Below are 16,400 nucleotides of genomic sequence, written 5' to 3' on the forward strand. Positions count from 1 at the left end.
CTCATTCTGAGCTCCTGTTTTGACCTTGATAGCTTGACTATGCCTGAGCAGAGCAGGACAGTCTGGTCCTTTATCTGCTGTTTTCATAGAGCTGATGTTTAAGCTTGCATAGTGATAAGACCATATCTGACAAAGAAATACTGACTTTTCATTTGTTGTACAATTACTAATGATAACTTCCAAATGATCTACACATTCTTCTGAGTTGGCACCAGCAGTGGTGCAGGCTGCAAATTAAGGAGAAACTATCAGACAAATCTGTCTGTGACACCAGACTAGTAATTTTTTAAGAAATCAAAGGCAATGAGTATCTAATCTTAAAGACTGGTGAATGTTCTCACTTAGAGGGTGTGAAATAATCAGAGACAAATAGTCTTCCCACCTCCTTTTTAATGACTGGAGAAAAGAGCATGAATCTGTCTGATTTGTGCCTACAATTATTTTATGCATACAAAAGTTTGGTGCAATAGCACATGAAATAGCAATATTGGACCACAGGAAAAACTTCAAAATATCAATTTGTTACAGAAAGGTGAGTTTCTGTTCAGCAGATCCAGTATTGTGTAGTAAGCCATTCTGCCTCCAATAAGTACAAAGTACACATCTCTATCATTACTAAGACCCACTCCTTAAATATCAACATTCAAGTTTTAAAAATATATTCTAGTTTTCACCATGTCTGCAGGAGTTACAATTTCACATTACCATTAAATTAAGGTTGACATTTATAAATCACGTTGGTTTCACAATGGGTTTTGCTTGGCTAAGTCCAAGTTCACATTACTTAACTTGTAAGAATAAATTCCTGTGCTTTGCTGTCATATGACAATATAATCATTTAGATTAAATGAAAAATTAATAAGAAAAACAGTCCATACACCAGAATCAGGAAGCTTTTGTGTTTTGACCTGTCAATATATCACTTTTATGGACAAGCCTTTCTTTTTCTATGAACAGCAACTGCATCGCAGAGGGGCAAACTTTAACAGACTTTTTCAGTGAAAAATACTGGAACTGTCTATTATTTTTGGATCATTTATAGCTCACCAACAATATAAGAATTTGCCTTAAGTTGAAGTATTATTCCGGTTTCTCCCCCATATTCACACCATTGTCCTCAATGGGCATGCAGTTCCTTAACCCCCTAGTAATTAGTCCTAGCTTTATTCTCCTGTTCGGCAAAGGAAACAAAGTGGCACTGGATAACAATAAAGAAAGCTCAGGACTTTATGAACAAGGTAATGTTGTCTCTTTGCCACACAAAGGTGATAGGCCACAGACTTCACTCACCCTGTCAGGGCAACCTGTAATGCACGTGCATGTAGAGAAAATAACTATTAAAGCACAGAAAAATGAAGTTAAAGTGCTACAGGCAACTCCTTTATGGACCGTTAGTAAGTCTTTACTGGAAGTATAAGCATTTTGCCACAGCAGAGTAAATCTCAGTACCCCCATTTCTCTTCTCTGTAGCTCCACGCCATTTGATCCCAAGGCTGATACGATCTCAATTCTGACACATTTACCTTAACAAACTTTTGCAGACTAAGTCACAAAGAAAAACACAAAGACCCAAACTGGTGGTACATGCAGGACAGGATGTCAAGTCACACCTAGGAGCAGGTTTGTATGTTATTCTGTTTTCAACGTTCCAATATTATCAAGGGATTGGGAAGCAGAAAAAAAAAATGCTGCAAGACAGCACGCTAAGGATAACTCCAGAGATGGTAAAGGCAAGTCTATCAAACACATGAAAACAACTGCAAGGAAATAGCAGAATTTTTCAAACAAAGTTGCCTGGGGAGCAATTTTTCAATGCTTACAGTTAGTTTCCAAGTGTGTTCCCCCTGCTGAATGGAGCATGTGCTTAACACATGTGCTGGCTCAGGATTAGGCAACTGACAGTTGCGGGTATTGCAGAATATGCTGACATGTCTGACCAGCCCTACTGGAAGAGGGTTACATATCCCAGAGGTATTGGGCTAAGAGAAACCCTGGGAATAAGGAGGTTAGCAGAAACAGCTAGCTGGTCACCTAACACTGCAAGCTTTGGATGCTTCTTTCACAAACCCTTCCCACTCCATCCTCATGCTCAGGAGGAAGGTCAGTGCATATGGCAAACTCTCCCCTCCAAGAAGTTTGCTGACTTTTGTGGCCTCCAGTTACACTGACTTCAGGCAATGGTTCTGCTGGAGCCCACCAGCAAAGCAAGGCTCTGCCCACACAGGTCAGCACCATGCCAGCAGCTTGATATCTGACAACAGCATCTTGAAGAAGGTGATCTTGCATAAGAAGTGTGGTCCTACACTCCTGACTTCTGATCATCAAAGATCCTGCTGCCCATTCCGAAAGACAGTCTGTCTCCTGGCCAAACTCCAGTTTGTGTAACTGTATTTATTGGATAATTGTGCTTTCTTAAATTGTCCCAACAGTTTCAATTTGACACGGTGCTATTCACTTCCTTTCAAGATGCTGTGGGGTGTTACAGTGTGCTGAGAAGCAGCTGTTATGTTTCACCAAAGAAGTGCCTGCATGGTGGGCAGAAGCAGTGCCTGTGCTTGCACATGGTGTCAAGACTGCAAATGCTTTGGCGTTCCTTGAGGGTGAATGGTGCAGCATAAGTTACAAAAGTTAGCTACAAAATAGTAAAATAACTCAGTGCATCTAGGCTACGGGTGGGCTGTGATGGTGCTAGGCCACTGGTGGGAATTTTGTTGCTGTTGCTTGAATATAATCTTGTCAAAAGCTTCTCTCTTTCTGGTGGGAGCTCAAAAGGAACATCATAACTTGAGAAAAACAAACTGAGGTCTGCTATAAACCCTAGCCAATAAACTTCACACAGTAGTGACCACAATTTGACTTACTGCAACAAATGGCAAGAGTGCTCTTGTCAACTGTGGTGTGTATCATCACTTCATCATGTACATGTCACACTTCCTCTGGATGTTGAGATCCTTGTACACCCAATAGGCCAAAGATCAGACTTGATTTGTCAAGTCAGGCTTTTACCATGTTTATCCAGCTTCTGTGAGCATACAAGAAAGAGTGGGGTAGCTATCCACCATTTCCTTTACCAAAGCACTAAAGAATTCTGCAACATTAGGATTTAATTCCAGAAAAGGACACTGTATTGTGTTACTTTCATACTGGGTAACTAACATTGTGATTTGCTGGAATTTGAAAACTAAGAATAGTAGAACAATTATGCCTAACTGAACATCTTTTCCAGATGCTCTCGAAACAAACAAACAGCAACAAAAAAAGAACACCTTTAATCCATAATACCATCCCACGGAAAACTTTCTACAGGCAACAATACAGATCTCATTTTAACCTTATAAAATTACTCCACTCATTTCAGCAAGTTGGGAACCAATCACAAGATCTAGACTGGCTCTTGCCATTCTCAGTGTTCACTACCACTCATAGCACTCCAAGTTGTTTCACAGAAAAAAAATGAAATCTTGCTCTTTAAGGAGGTCACTAGAGATTTTAAGAAAGAGAACTTGAGAAGAGCACACTGATGCACAGACATCTGAAACAATTTTCATGCTACTGCCCAGGAGAATAAACCAAATGCTCCCCAGGGGAGGGCAGAAGCTTGCCATCAGGGAACATACGGTGCTCCCATGTTTAGCACAAGTGTTCACAGATACCCTGCAAGCAGCATTCTACAGCATCAAGGATAACTGAGCTCTATAGATGCTATCACTGCAAGATCACTTGGATCAAGGTTGACACCTGCACTGAGAAAACCTATGCCTGGGGTATCTCCAAGTTCACTATGTGAGCCACACATTGTAGACAGTTTTTGCACTTTCAAACCTCTCAGCATAATCATAAAACAAAACAAAACAAAAAAAAAACAAATCTAAGCCAAAACCAAACACAAGAAGCCACACAACTTTTCTTAATATTAAGGGTATTCTCTGATAGCCTATCCAAGAAAGGGAGATGCCAGCTAAAGGCATAAGGATGCCTTCTGACTAAATGACTAATATGTGTAGTTGGACACCTTAATAAATAAAATCACTGGTAATATTTATGCCATAAAACAGCAGACTACATCTTTCCCAGACACAAACAAAATCCTGTGACATGTCTGCTTAACTATGGAAGCAACTTAGTACTTACTATGTACAATATTCATTAGAAGAGTGAGTATGGCTAGCACTACAAAACTGTACTCCAAAGGAGTTTCTATTATTAATAGCATACTGATACACATTTGCATAAGACTATGCCTTCATTCCTATTTCCCACGCTAGACTACAACTATGAAATCAATTAGACTCAAAGGGAAATGTTTCTATTTATTTAAAATTTTGTCAGATCCACAACCTGCAAGGCCAAATTTTGCTTGGCCTGTGAAGCGCTGGCATTTTTACTTGAAAAGAAATGCCAAGCTCACAGACTGCAAACAAACAGCAGAATTAGTGACTGAAATCCAAATACGCCCTGAAACAGTTATAGTCTTTCTTCCACATTTGACTAATTTTACCAAAATACTCAGCTAATTAAAAGGTTTTACTTTTCAGACTGCTGGTTTCAGCCTAACTAAGCAAGCTTAGGCACAACAAAACCATGGGAATTTTTGTTTTTGTGAAATACATGTCTGAGAAAGACTGCCATCAGTCTCTGCTGTAACACTGCTGTAGCCACGTTTAGGTCTCTTTTAACTGCTAGTTTTGCATTATTGAGTGACTGGGGCAGCATGTGACAGAAAAAGCCAAGGGTGACCTCATGACAGGTCTATGGGCCCAGCTTGCAGTGAAACTTTTAGAACCTCCAGACAAGCTTCAGAATCCTAGGCAGCTGTCACAATCTCAGTGAAATCAAGAAATGTTGCTCTTTCCTTTCCTTTTTCCTTTCCTTTCCTTTTTCCTTTCCTTTCCTTTTTCCTTTCCTTTCCTTTTTCCTTTCCTTTTTCCTTTCCTTTTTCCTTTCCTTTCCTTCTCTTCTCTTCTCTTCTCTTCTCTTCTCTTCTCTTCTCTTCTCTTCTCTTCTCTTCTCTTCTCTTCTCTTCTCTTCTCTTCTTCTTCTCTTTTTTTCTTCTTTTTCAACTTAAGAAGCTTGCCAAGTGAGTGGCTAAGTGCATCACTTCCTCACACATGGGCAGATGAAGGTATCTCCAGACCAATGAAGTCAAATAACTTAAGAAGGGATTAAAAATAGAAGGAAGAAAAAAGGGCATTTTGACATTTCCGAAATGTCCATTTTACATTTACATTTCAGAAAGAAGCTCCATGAATAGGAAAGAGTACAGACTGGCTGTCTGCTTTAGGAAGCATTAGGTTTTCAAGCTCTCTCTCTACTGCACATTTTATTTCTTGCTCCCTCGGTATTTCTGAAGCAGGTAATGACTTCACTTTTTTGGCCGTGAACTTGAGGCAAGATATTCTCAGGTTTTCTAGCACAAAGCATAATGCAAGACAACAAAGTTCTCATATTCTCAGAACCACCTTTTCTATCACTGCACATCATCCTCAACAGGGATGCAAGGAATGGGCGGTATTTCTCTACCTTTGTTTATCCAAAAAGGTATTTGTTACCCAACATCTTGCATGGTCAGCCTCTTCCCTTGTGCCTGCTGCTGTGGGGAACAGCACTGATCATAACTGGCTCAAATCTTGGGTTCAAGTGACCTGGTTGCATCTCCCAGTGTGGCAGGTTCATACCTTCATTTTGGACTGCCAGATCTTAGTGTAGATGCCTTGAAAGCTGTTTTATATAAACTTTGAACTTTTTAAAATAAAATTCTGATTCAATATGTATACATGTAAAACCTGCAAATTCCTGAAAGTGATGAAAAAATCAAGAGTCAGATACAAGTTCTAATAACTAACTGTGGACTCTGCAATTCTGTCACAACTTCTACATTAAAAAAATATTTAAAATATGTTGAAATATCACACAAAGTTGTTTGGATTATTTTTTGAGCTTTTCTAGCATATATCAACCAAATCTGCATGCCTAGCTTTTACCCTCACTGATCTACTTGATACTCCTAAGGCGAAAGAAGAGATTTTCAAATCATCCAGAGCAGAGGCCCAGATTTCCACAGATGTACAGAATAAAGTGAAATTTAATTCATCCTTACTTATCTTTCTCCATCATGCAGCAGTCATCAGCACCTCAAAAAGTTATTTCAAACAATACTTGCATTAATGATAAAGCACAATAGTAGGAATTGCTGTGAAATACCTAACAATATACTGAAAATGGGTGTGGTACTGTTGAAACTCAAAGTTGACTATTGTGGTGGCTGGTTGTTAGTTAGTTTGTTTGTTTTTTGTGCAAATGAAAGAAATTAATCCCTTTGTGGGACAGAGAAAGGAGTTACACCAAACATGTAACAGTCACTTCTAAAAATGAGGGATTATCATATTCCCACAATGCTTGCCTGAAGTACATGTGACCAAAAGTAACTTTAAAAAGATTTTCCTAACTCAAAGTCAGAAAACAAATTTGACGTAATTCTTTACCTTGTCTTTAAGATGTTTGACAGGGTAGTATAGAAATGACAGCATATTGCCATCTCGAGGCTCCATAGCAGTATTGCATGTTCAAAACGTCTATTTGTCACCAGGTTCACAGTAATTTTAAGCCATATGTGCCAAAGGCTCCATTATACACCATACGTTTTATCTTTATTTTTATGCTATGACCTCTGCAGATCCCTTTCTGGGCTGGGTATACTTTAAAGAAGGAAAATCTTTAAGAGTAAAACTTAAGGAAAAAAGAAAAAAGAAAAAAGGAATTTTAGCATTACATCCCTTTTCAGAAGGAGAATTGATAGTATTCATCTCATTATTACCAGAAAATCTGCAGTCTAAATTTAATTAGTAATACAGATTTCCCAGTTCCTTTGAAATTAATACTAAAGTTTAGTTCAGCATCAAAGACAGATTCAATTTAAGAAACAAGTTACATTAAGAGATTACCTAAAATGACTGCATATAATATTATGAAAAAATATATACAGAATTACACATATTGTATTTCTTGAAATGCATACAGTAATAAGACAGGAGCTTCCATAAGAAAAAAAGCACGCTTTCCAAACATTTTAGTCACAAAACTTCACTCAAATGCAACAGCCATGCTAGTGATCATTATAAGAACCCAGCTGTAAATAAACCCTTATGTCATAAATTGGATAACATTGGCATCCTCCATGAATAAAATCTTCAAATGCCAAATACATAGCCACTTTCATGTTTTAGTCTTTTTTTCCTTTTTTATTTTTTATTTTTTCAACATTGACTTCAGAGGAGATCACTCGGGAACACATATCTCTGTTGATATACTCCTTGAAATCACAAAGAATATGTTCTGTTGAATTTACAGTCATATGGGGAATACCAAGTTAAAATTGTATTTGTACATATGTGATTGTTATACACAATTTTGACAGAAGGTCAGAGACATTGGATTTTGCCTGTTTGTGAAACCAATTACATCTAAAAGGCTACTTTCATAAGCATACTCATTTACCAGAGCTTCTGTGCTGTTCTTCCCCTTGCTAAACAAAATTGCTTCTACTCAAAACACACGAGCAGCCCTTTGAAGGCTGCTGCTCTTACACCTCTGATCATGCATATCTTACTGAGCTCTCTGAGGGTCTTTAACCAAACAAGAAAATACCTCACTGCAAGTTACCTGCTTGGCTTGGAGGCTGCCAGCCTGAGTACTTGGCACTGCTTGGGGGTCCTGTTGGCTTGGGTGCTGAAGGAGATGTGGCATTGTTGGTGGGGGTAGGTTTAGCATCTGGGCTTTCGTGGCTGGCAGACACATTCCTCACTGAAGTGGCAGGTGGGGTAGGCTCCACAGAATCACTGTTCAGAAATGAGGGAGAAAGAAATAGGATGTATGGTCAAGTAGTGTCTTGACCGTACAGCATGCAAGCACTCAGACACATTATGAGGCCAAAACATAAATTACCAACCTTGATTTTTGTCTCCATATTTACAGGGTTAACAAGTTTCACAACGAAAAGTATATCTGAATGTTCAGTTTAGTGAGTAATAGCTATTGCAATTAAAGTCTTTTGCTAATAGAGATAGTTGTCGCTGATGCTCCAGTTGATTTGCTACATGCAGTGCTTACAAGTCCAGTGAAGCACGAAGTGCATTCTGTTACATTCAAATGCTAAAAGGTATTCAGACATCTGAGGCATTTACAGAGTACATTAGACTTCTCAAAAGCTTAGTATACAAGTCTTTTTAACAACAGATTCTGAGGAAGTAGAGGTACTGAATAAAAATGCCTTTGCAGACTGAAAGAAAAAGGATAGGAAGACGTTATCCGCCATTAAGCAGCAGCTCAATATTGCTGACAAAGTAGTTTAGGAGACTGGCTTCCAGAAAAAACTGTCTGTAACTTCACTGTCACAAAAGTGTCATTCTAAGTTGTTGAGATCATTTGACACATAACTCATGAAACCAATGGTCCACTCGCTGGATAAGGAGCTGGCTGGATGGTTGCACTCAGAGAGTCGTGGCCAGTGGCTCAATCTCCAATTCCACAGGAATTGGTGGTGGGACTGGGGCTTTTTAATGTCTTTGTAGGCAACATGGACAGTAGGATCAAGCGCAACCTCAGCAAATTTGCAGATGACACCAAGCTGAGTGATGCAGTTGATGTGCTACAGGGAAGGGATGCCACCCAGAGGGACCTGGACAGGCTTGAGAGGTGGGCCAATGACCAGCTCATTAAGTTCAACAAGGTCAAGTGCACCTGGTTTAGGACAATCTCAAGCACCGAAACAGTTTGTGTGGAGAATAGGTTGAAAGCAGAGCTGTTGAGAAATATTTGAGGTGTTGGTTCATGAAAGATTCAACATATGTTGGCAATGTGCTCTTGCAGCACAGAAGGCCAACTCTATTCTGGACTGAATCAAGAGAAGTGTGATCAGCAGGGTCAGGGATGTGATTCTTCCCCTCTGTTTTCATGAGACTTCACCTGGAGTACTGCATCCAGTTCTGGAGCCCCCAACACAAAAAGGATATCAAACTGCTGGAGTGGGTACAGAGAAGGGCAATGAAGATGATCAGAGGGCTGGAGAACCTCCCCTACAAGGACAGACTGAGAGAGATGGCGCTCTTTAGCCTAATGAAAATTCCAGGGGGATCTTATAGCAGCTTACCAGTATCTGAAAGTCTACAAGAAAGCTGGGGAGGGACTTTTTATAAGGACGTGCAGTGACAGGACAAGGAGAAATGGTTTTAAACTGGAAACGGGTAGATTTAGACTATGTATTAGGAAGAAATTCTGTGTTGTGACATCAGGGTGTGAGACACTGGAACAGACTGCCCAGTGAAATTGTGGATGCCCCCTCCCTGAAGCACAGATGAGGCTTTGAGCAACCTGGTCTAATGGGAGGCATCCCTGTCTAAAGCAGAAAGGTTGGAACTACATGATCTTAAAGATCCCTTCCAACACAAACCACTCAATGATTCAATATACCTGCTTCAGGCTGGAACCCCATTACAACTTCAAGATTACTTCAAAGCAACATTGGTCTTTTTCTATTGAAGCATAAATAAGACAAGCTTGTTTCTCCATCCAAAAGACTCATCACTACTTGTCAAATCACTTTTTGAGTCCAGCTTCTACTTTATTGCCTTTGTCCAAAAACGTAAATAAGAGAATCCTGCTGAATACAGCTGCTTTTACACAGAAGAGGCTACTTAATGAGTAAGACTCTCTCATAAGGTCAGTAATCTCCATCCACTGGATTTCATATCTATATAAGGCTGTTCAAAAACAAACATCAGCTTTCCAAACACAGTCACCAAAGGCTGGAATTTCACCTTTATGCAACACATTTCCTGAAGGACATCACATAGAAAACAGCTGAGGTGCGCAGCTGGCAAAGTGCTGCCTTTGAGGCCGCTCATGTGCAACCATTTTGGAAGAAAGAAACGGAGATGTCAAGATGGAAATTCTGGCTCATGCCTGCCTGTGTTTGCCAAATAGCAGTATTACAAGTGTAGGTGACGGAACAGACACGGACTCATGCCTACAAGGCTAGATGAAAATGCCAACTTCTACCTTCACCATCTTTAGCTCCATGGTTGAATTCTCAAGGTTGTGGATGACATGGCATGTGACTTCCTAAACCAACAGATAGCTGGAGACATTTAGGTTTTCATTTAGAAAACAAAAAGACTGCAAAAGGCAATTCTAAAGACCCTAAACTGAAAGACAATGATAAAACCAGATATTTGACCACTTGAGATAGACTGCATGCTAGTAGACAAGCTTCCCAAGTGAAAAACTTGAAGCCATGACATTGGCAGAGGGCATCAGGCTAGCCTCAAAATTTTTGACAGATCTTGAATACCCTTTGCGCCTCTATTTTTCAAGTAAGAGTTGAATAAATCCAAGCCTGCACTGCAGCCAGTTAATTTAACAGGCAAGTTGCTAATTACTACAGCTTGGCACATCTCTCCTGTGTATCAGTGCCTACCAGCAGTGCTGGACTGCAGTAAACAGTGCGTACACTGGTCTACCTAAATTTTAGCTTCTCATTTAACACAATTGCCTGGGAGATGCATGCAGTATTTTCCTTAGAGAGAAAGACACATCCATATATTTGTCTCATTTTTAAAGAACCCCAGGGATATTCCACCTTTTACAAGCTAAACTTACTCAAATTCATGCTTCAGAAGTAATTCCTAAACAATTTACTATCTCCTTTTATGTTAGAAAGCATTCAAACTTAAACTATTTTTATTAAACTTTATTAATATTATTAATACATAGTTATGTATCTGAAAGAAATGAATTGGTTACGGAAAAGAACTGCAGTTCATTTTTCATTAGAAAATTGAAGAAGGAATTATGAACCTTGTGTATTTACCAAATTCCACATAAGTAGCTTTCTCAGACTTTCCAAACAACACTGAAAATGTTCAGGTTATTCTGATGTCAAAACACTTTTACTGTCATTAATGTCAAGCCTAGCTTCTACCTCTAGTTTTAATCTTTTACGTTTGTTTTATAATTCAAAAGATTCATTCTCCACCTAATTAATACTTATAGCAAGAAAAAAGTCCACATTGAAAGTTAACATATGTTATCACTGGAAACGTTCTTCTACACGTAGGGTAGAACATGACACATGTTCCTAGATGTAGCCAGAAGAGTCATATTTATTGTAAGAAAGATGGTATAAGGTACTGAGAGCTTACTAGATGCAATAGAGAGGTGATGAGTGGGCAGCATGTGTGGAAGGAAGCAGGTCCAGGTCACATATGAAACAAGGATCAGTTTCTCAGAAATAGCTCCTAGATATCTGCAGCCATGCTTCCTTTTGAAAATCAGGGGCTAAGAATACTTCAGAAGTATTCTAGAAAATTAGCACTGGAAAATCTTCCTGAACATATTCAGGCGTTTTGACGCCCACCCTTCCCTCCCTTCAAAAAGCAAAGAGAAGAAAAATAGATGGTATGGGGTTATAGATGCCTAAACCTTCATTCATCCTTAAAAGGAAACTCTTGTACAGAGCTGTGTATCAGAAATACATGCTTTAAAGAAAATAACTATACCTCATGCTGTTAGCCAAAGGAAGAGCTGTGCCCCTAGCAGAAAATTAACTACAGGCCATCATATAGGTTCTAGTGCTGCTGAAATGGTAACAAGAGACAAATCTCAGACTTTCCTGAGCAGTCTTTTTCTAATGCAAGTTCAGGATAGTAAGGTATCCATCTGTAAACATCATCAACCAAGTCTCAGCATGTACTAGTAACTCAGTCTGGTACATCAGTATTTTCCAAATAGTTCTCTGGGTTACAAATGATATTTTCACTCCCACTTGTTGCCCAGAAAGCTGTGCGAATTGGAACAAATCCCATGGGGTCTGAAGCAGCTCGCTGACAAGAAAGGTCACATAACATCTAAGAGTCTGTAAGAGCTTTCTTCATATGGCCAGGAATTCTGTGAGGTTATTTTCCCCTATGAACAATAAATCTTTTAAGACAAAAACAAGACAAAGAAAAAGAAAAAAAAAAAAAAAAAAAAAAAAAAAAAAAAAAAAAAAAAAAAAAAAAAAGAAGAAGAAGAAAGAAAGAAAGAAAAAGAAAAATGTGAGCAAATCATTCTTCTTGGTTCTTGGCACAACCAAGTGGAATGTGATAGCCTTGATTCTCCTTTAAAAAGTCTATAACAAATACATATACACAAACAAACTAGTAAGAGTTCCTTTGTGTTAAACATTACTGCCTGTCAGTTACCTGTTCATCCCAAGCAGGCATAGAGTATATAGTGCAGGAATTCATATAACTCCTAAAATGTATGCACAATGCTTGATACAGCTCTGAAGAAATGAGAAACTTTTAATATGAGTTTTTTGAGGCATTTATACTGAATAAACTTTGAAATGTAGCAGTCAGGAAAGAATGAGTTCTGGTCTCTAGGGCTAAGTATACTGTTGCAGAAATGCCTCTCCAAAGAGTTACATACAGCAGGATATCAGCACAGCTGGGATAAAACCTAAAATCTCAGTTTCTTGCTGTTAGTTACACTGTTTAAGTCGTATATAAGTCATGACATATCTTGTCTGGTATCCACATACGCATTACCTGAAGATACATGCACAATATCAGATATCAGGAAAAGCCAGGCATGGGAATTATAAAACCCCACAAATGAGGGAAGGCAGTTGTCTTATGCTCTTGCAAAAACACAAGAAATACTAAGTGCTAAATGTATTCCAAAATACATTTGTACTGCAAAGCCCAGAGTCACATTCAACTTCTAAAAATGGCATTTACATTTTGTTTTAGCCTAGCAGTGTCCCAGTAATTTACAAGAAGGAAAAAAAGGTGCAAAATAAAATAAAAGAGTAGAGAAAGCCGTGTGGGCAGAAGTTTTTCCATATCAAGTTACAGTAAGGACATACGTTACCCTTACGTAAGCAGTAGTCTGCACAAAAAGAATTCAGAACTTCTTTCAGAATAAATATTCTCCTACAGGTTCAGACTGTCCTCTTGTCAAGTAATTGAGCACTACATTGGGTCAGGTACCTAAAGCAAAAGTCACATCTACATCTATACTTGCTAATGTTTCCCAAAACTTCAGGGACTTTTTTTATCATGTGGTTTAATTTTAGGGAAAAACTTTTAAAATTCTTGGAGAGTCAAGATATTAAAGACATTGGTTCCTTTGGTTTATATATGCAGTTTTGGTGTGAGGGGTTGGAGATTAAAAAAGAATTATCACCAAAACCTATAAAACTTCAGGATCCATTGCCAACAGGTTGACCAGTTCGTAAAAGACTGCATGGATACATTATACAACAACAAAACACAACACATTCTGAGGGATCTGGCAGAGGAACAAAATGTGTAGATGTTTAACATTACTTCAAGCCAGTTAACAGATATTGCATTAGTCAGAAAAACGCCAAATTTTCCAGAAGCTATGCAGTACAGTAATGCTTCAGACAGCAAACTTTTCAGAATAGAGATGAAGTGAAAGAGATTCAATAGAAATAATTCCAGAGCAACTCTCCTGCAGAACAAGACCTAAGTGCTGTTTTTGTTGTATTTACAACCATCTTGTGTTCTTCCCTAAAGACAATGCAAACATAAGCTATCTCAATAAAATAGATTTGTTACCCTTTTGTGAAAAGTATTTAACATAGACCTAGAAAACTGAGAACTTGAAGTTGTTGAAGCTTATTTACCTTGGCTGTCTCGGTTGTGCCAGTTGTTTTTTGAACAAGTCAGTGTATCATATGATGCCATACCCTCATCTCTTCACGGGCATAAGATTTTAGCTCTACTCACACACCAGCTATTGTATTGTGTCATTAAGTGATCTGTTGTTTAAAATAACTTTTCAGCACTGTATTTGTGCAGATATTACATGTCATTAGACTGATAGTAATGCAAAGACATTTTAATATCCAGTTTATCATAGAATCATAGAATCACTCAGGTTGGAAAAGACCTTAAAGACTATCAAGTCCAACCATGACCTAACCATACTACCCCAACTAGCAACCCTCCACTAATAACGTCCCTGAGCACCACATCCAAACAGTTTTTAAACACATCCAGGGATGGTGACTTAACCACCCTGGGAGCCTATTCCAGTGCTTAACAACCCTTTCTGTAAAGAAGTGTTTCCTGATATCCACCCTAAACTTACCCTTTCTTCTTCTGAGGTAACTATAAGCATAATTTGCCTTTTGACTCTGCTTTTACTACATGTTTCTCAGCCTATACAATGAGACTGTGTTCCTTCCCTAGTTATGATGAGGCATCACAGAGCCTTATTTCCATGGCTCCATCTAGTGGCAATCTCTTCTTCCTTAAGTGGCACTGACAGCCCGAGACAACAACGAAATTAGACACTGTTACCCTAGTATGTTGTGTGCAAGCTTTATATCAACACCAGTTATTTATGCATTTACATCTCCAAAAGTGTGCTTCCCAAATCAGGCGAGTTTCTACTTGACTCGTGAGCAAAAAGCGGATAAACAAAGACAGCTTCACAGTCTGCAACTGAAATGCTTACATTCTTGTAACAAGCTAACTTCACGTGCAGCTTATGCCACAAACATAGAACATCAGTGAGTAAACGAGACTCAGAGAATTTTCACCACCATTGTTTGCTCTACTGAATTATAAGCAAATAAATAACATATATAAATATATAAATAAATAACATAAATAACAAGATAAAGTCTTGCTGGCAGCATGCCTTGGATTTCATCTGTGTTGCACAGGCATCAGAATTGCTAAGGAGAATTTTTCTTTTGAAACACACAAAAGAGAAAATTTTGATACAGCTTAACATTATCTTCGTGTCTAATAACACTATTTTCCTCCCAGAAGTCAGGGCTGCTTTAGCCTTTTTCTGTGACACAAGTCACCATGGAAGCTATGAAGAAGGAGGCAAATGACTAATACATAACACTTTTTTAATATCAAGTGGTGTTCAGCTCTATCTTTAATCGAGCCTTATGTCCTAAATGTATTACTCCTGTGAAAATGCAAGTAAGCACATGAAAATGCATAGATTACGTCTCCCTTAGCACAGCTTAATACATACTGCCCTTTAAAATATCTGCCAAAGATTTTCCCCTCTGAGGCTAAAGCTGATTACAAAGCATCAGCTTTTCACAGGAGCTGGTGTTAACATAGCTGTGGTCAGGAAACAAGAACAAAACGTCCTGTGCACTGAACAGAATCAGAGTTGGAACAAAGAGCCTGGACAGCAAATAATTTTTAAAGGACTTATTTGCTGCACACGTCAGTTATTTGATTTCTTACATTAAAAACGAGCTTTGAAAAATAGCAGTGTCCCAGGAATGCTCTCAGCCTAACATACAGGTGCCCAAGAAATCATTGCAAATAATTCATCTGGGTAGAGCTTTCGAGCCAGAATGCCATTTCTTCTCCAGTCAGCTACTTAGTAATAGTGCCAACCAACACAACACAAACAGTACTGTGCCTCTCAGAAGTGCACCAGATGCCCACCTAGACTTAGTATGGTGGATTTACACAAATAGCACTGGCAGGACCAGGGTGCAGATTAGTTCTGCAAACAGGTGAAACCAACAGGGTTTGGGGCTGGGTATATTATGCCGAAGTCCACAACAGGCAGACTGCTGAAAACATGCAGACAACAGAAACAGGCTTTGAAGTGGAAGCCAGTTCTTTATGCAACACCAGAACAATACCTCTTGCTGTTTGGCAACTCCAGAGCACTTGTTGACTTCCTGGAGGGCCTGCTGGCTTGTAGAGGAGGTTTAGTGACAGGGGTGATGAGCAGGGCATCCAAGAGCAAGCGGTAAGCACTAGGTTCTGAGAGCCTAATAAGCATTTGAAAAGACCATGTAAGAAATTAGTTGACTGAACAGATTTCAGGTTGGCTGGGATTAACTGAAAAGTCAAATAAATGAAAAATTCTGAAGGTTCTACAGCAGTATGGATAAAATGAACTGAGAAATGCCATTCAAATAAGTGGTCTTCAAAGTGGTGTGCACACACTCCAATGTGGTGCAAGAAAACTCACCACAGTATGAGAAACATATTTATCTTTTGTTTTTTTTATCTTTAATAAAATAATTTTTAAAGGCTTATTTAATCTTTTCCCTTTTTTTTTTTTTTAAACTATCTGGCTTTGTGTATTGTCCATAATGTACGGATATGTATATTAGTACAACAGGTCATGTATACAGTTAAGAAATCAAAAAAATATACATATATTGGGAATGCATGTTCAAAAATACATATATATATATATATATTTTTTACTGATGGACATGCATGACCAACAAAGTTGAGACCACTGGTCAAGTAATCCCTTATAAAGAGCAGTATAAATAAAAAGATAAAGATTTAGTTGCAACTCTCTAGTTGTAGTCTTCAGATCCAAAAACTATC

The 16,400-nt window shown here is 38.6% G+C and overlaps 1 protein-coding gene across 10 annotated transcripts in view; it reads right to left on the reverse strand.

Moving 5' to 3' along the window:
- PDLIM5 (PDZ and LIM domain 5) overlaps positions 1-16,400 on the reverse strand; it is a 116,541-nt gene that overhangs the window by 20,465 nt on the left and 79,676 nt on the right. For 8 of the 10 annotated variants that reach the window (XM_052682115.1, XM_052682110.1, XM_052682111.1 and 5 more), the window contains 2 exons: positions 15,695-15,826; positions 7,660-7,835 (listed from right to left, as the gene is read on the reverse strand). In XM_052682115.1, the coding sequence (XP_052538075.1) occupies positions 7,660-7,835; positions 15,695-15,826 (308 nt within the window). The remainder of the gene's footprint in view (positions 1-7,659; positions 7,836-15,694; positions 15,827-16,400) is intronic. The other 2 variants (XM_052682120.1, XM_052682119.1) reach the window with 1 other exon arrangement.

Source organism: Tympanuchus pallidicinctus, unplaced genomic scaffold (assembly GCF_026119805.1).
Source record: "Tympanuchus pallidicinctus isolate F22 unplaced genomic scaffold, pur_lepc_1.0 scaffold2, whole genome shotgun sequence".
Lineage (NCBI taxonomy): Eukaryota > Metazoa > Chordata > Aves > Galliformes > Phasianidae > Tympanuchus > Tympanuchus pallidicinctus.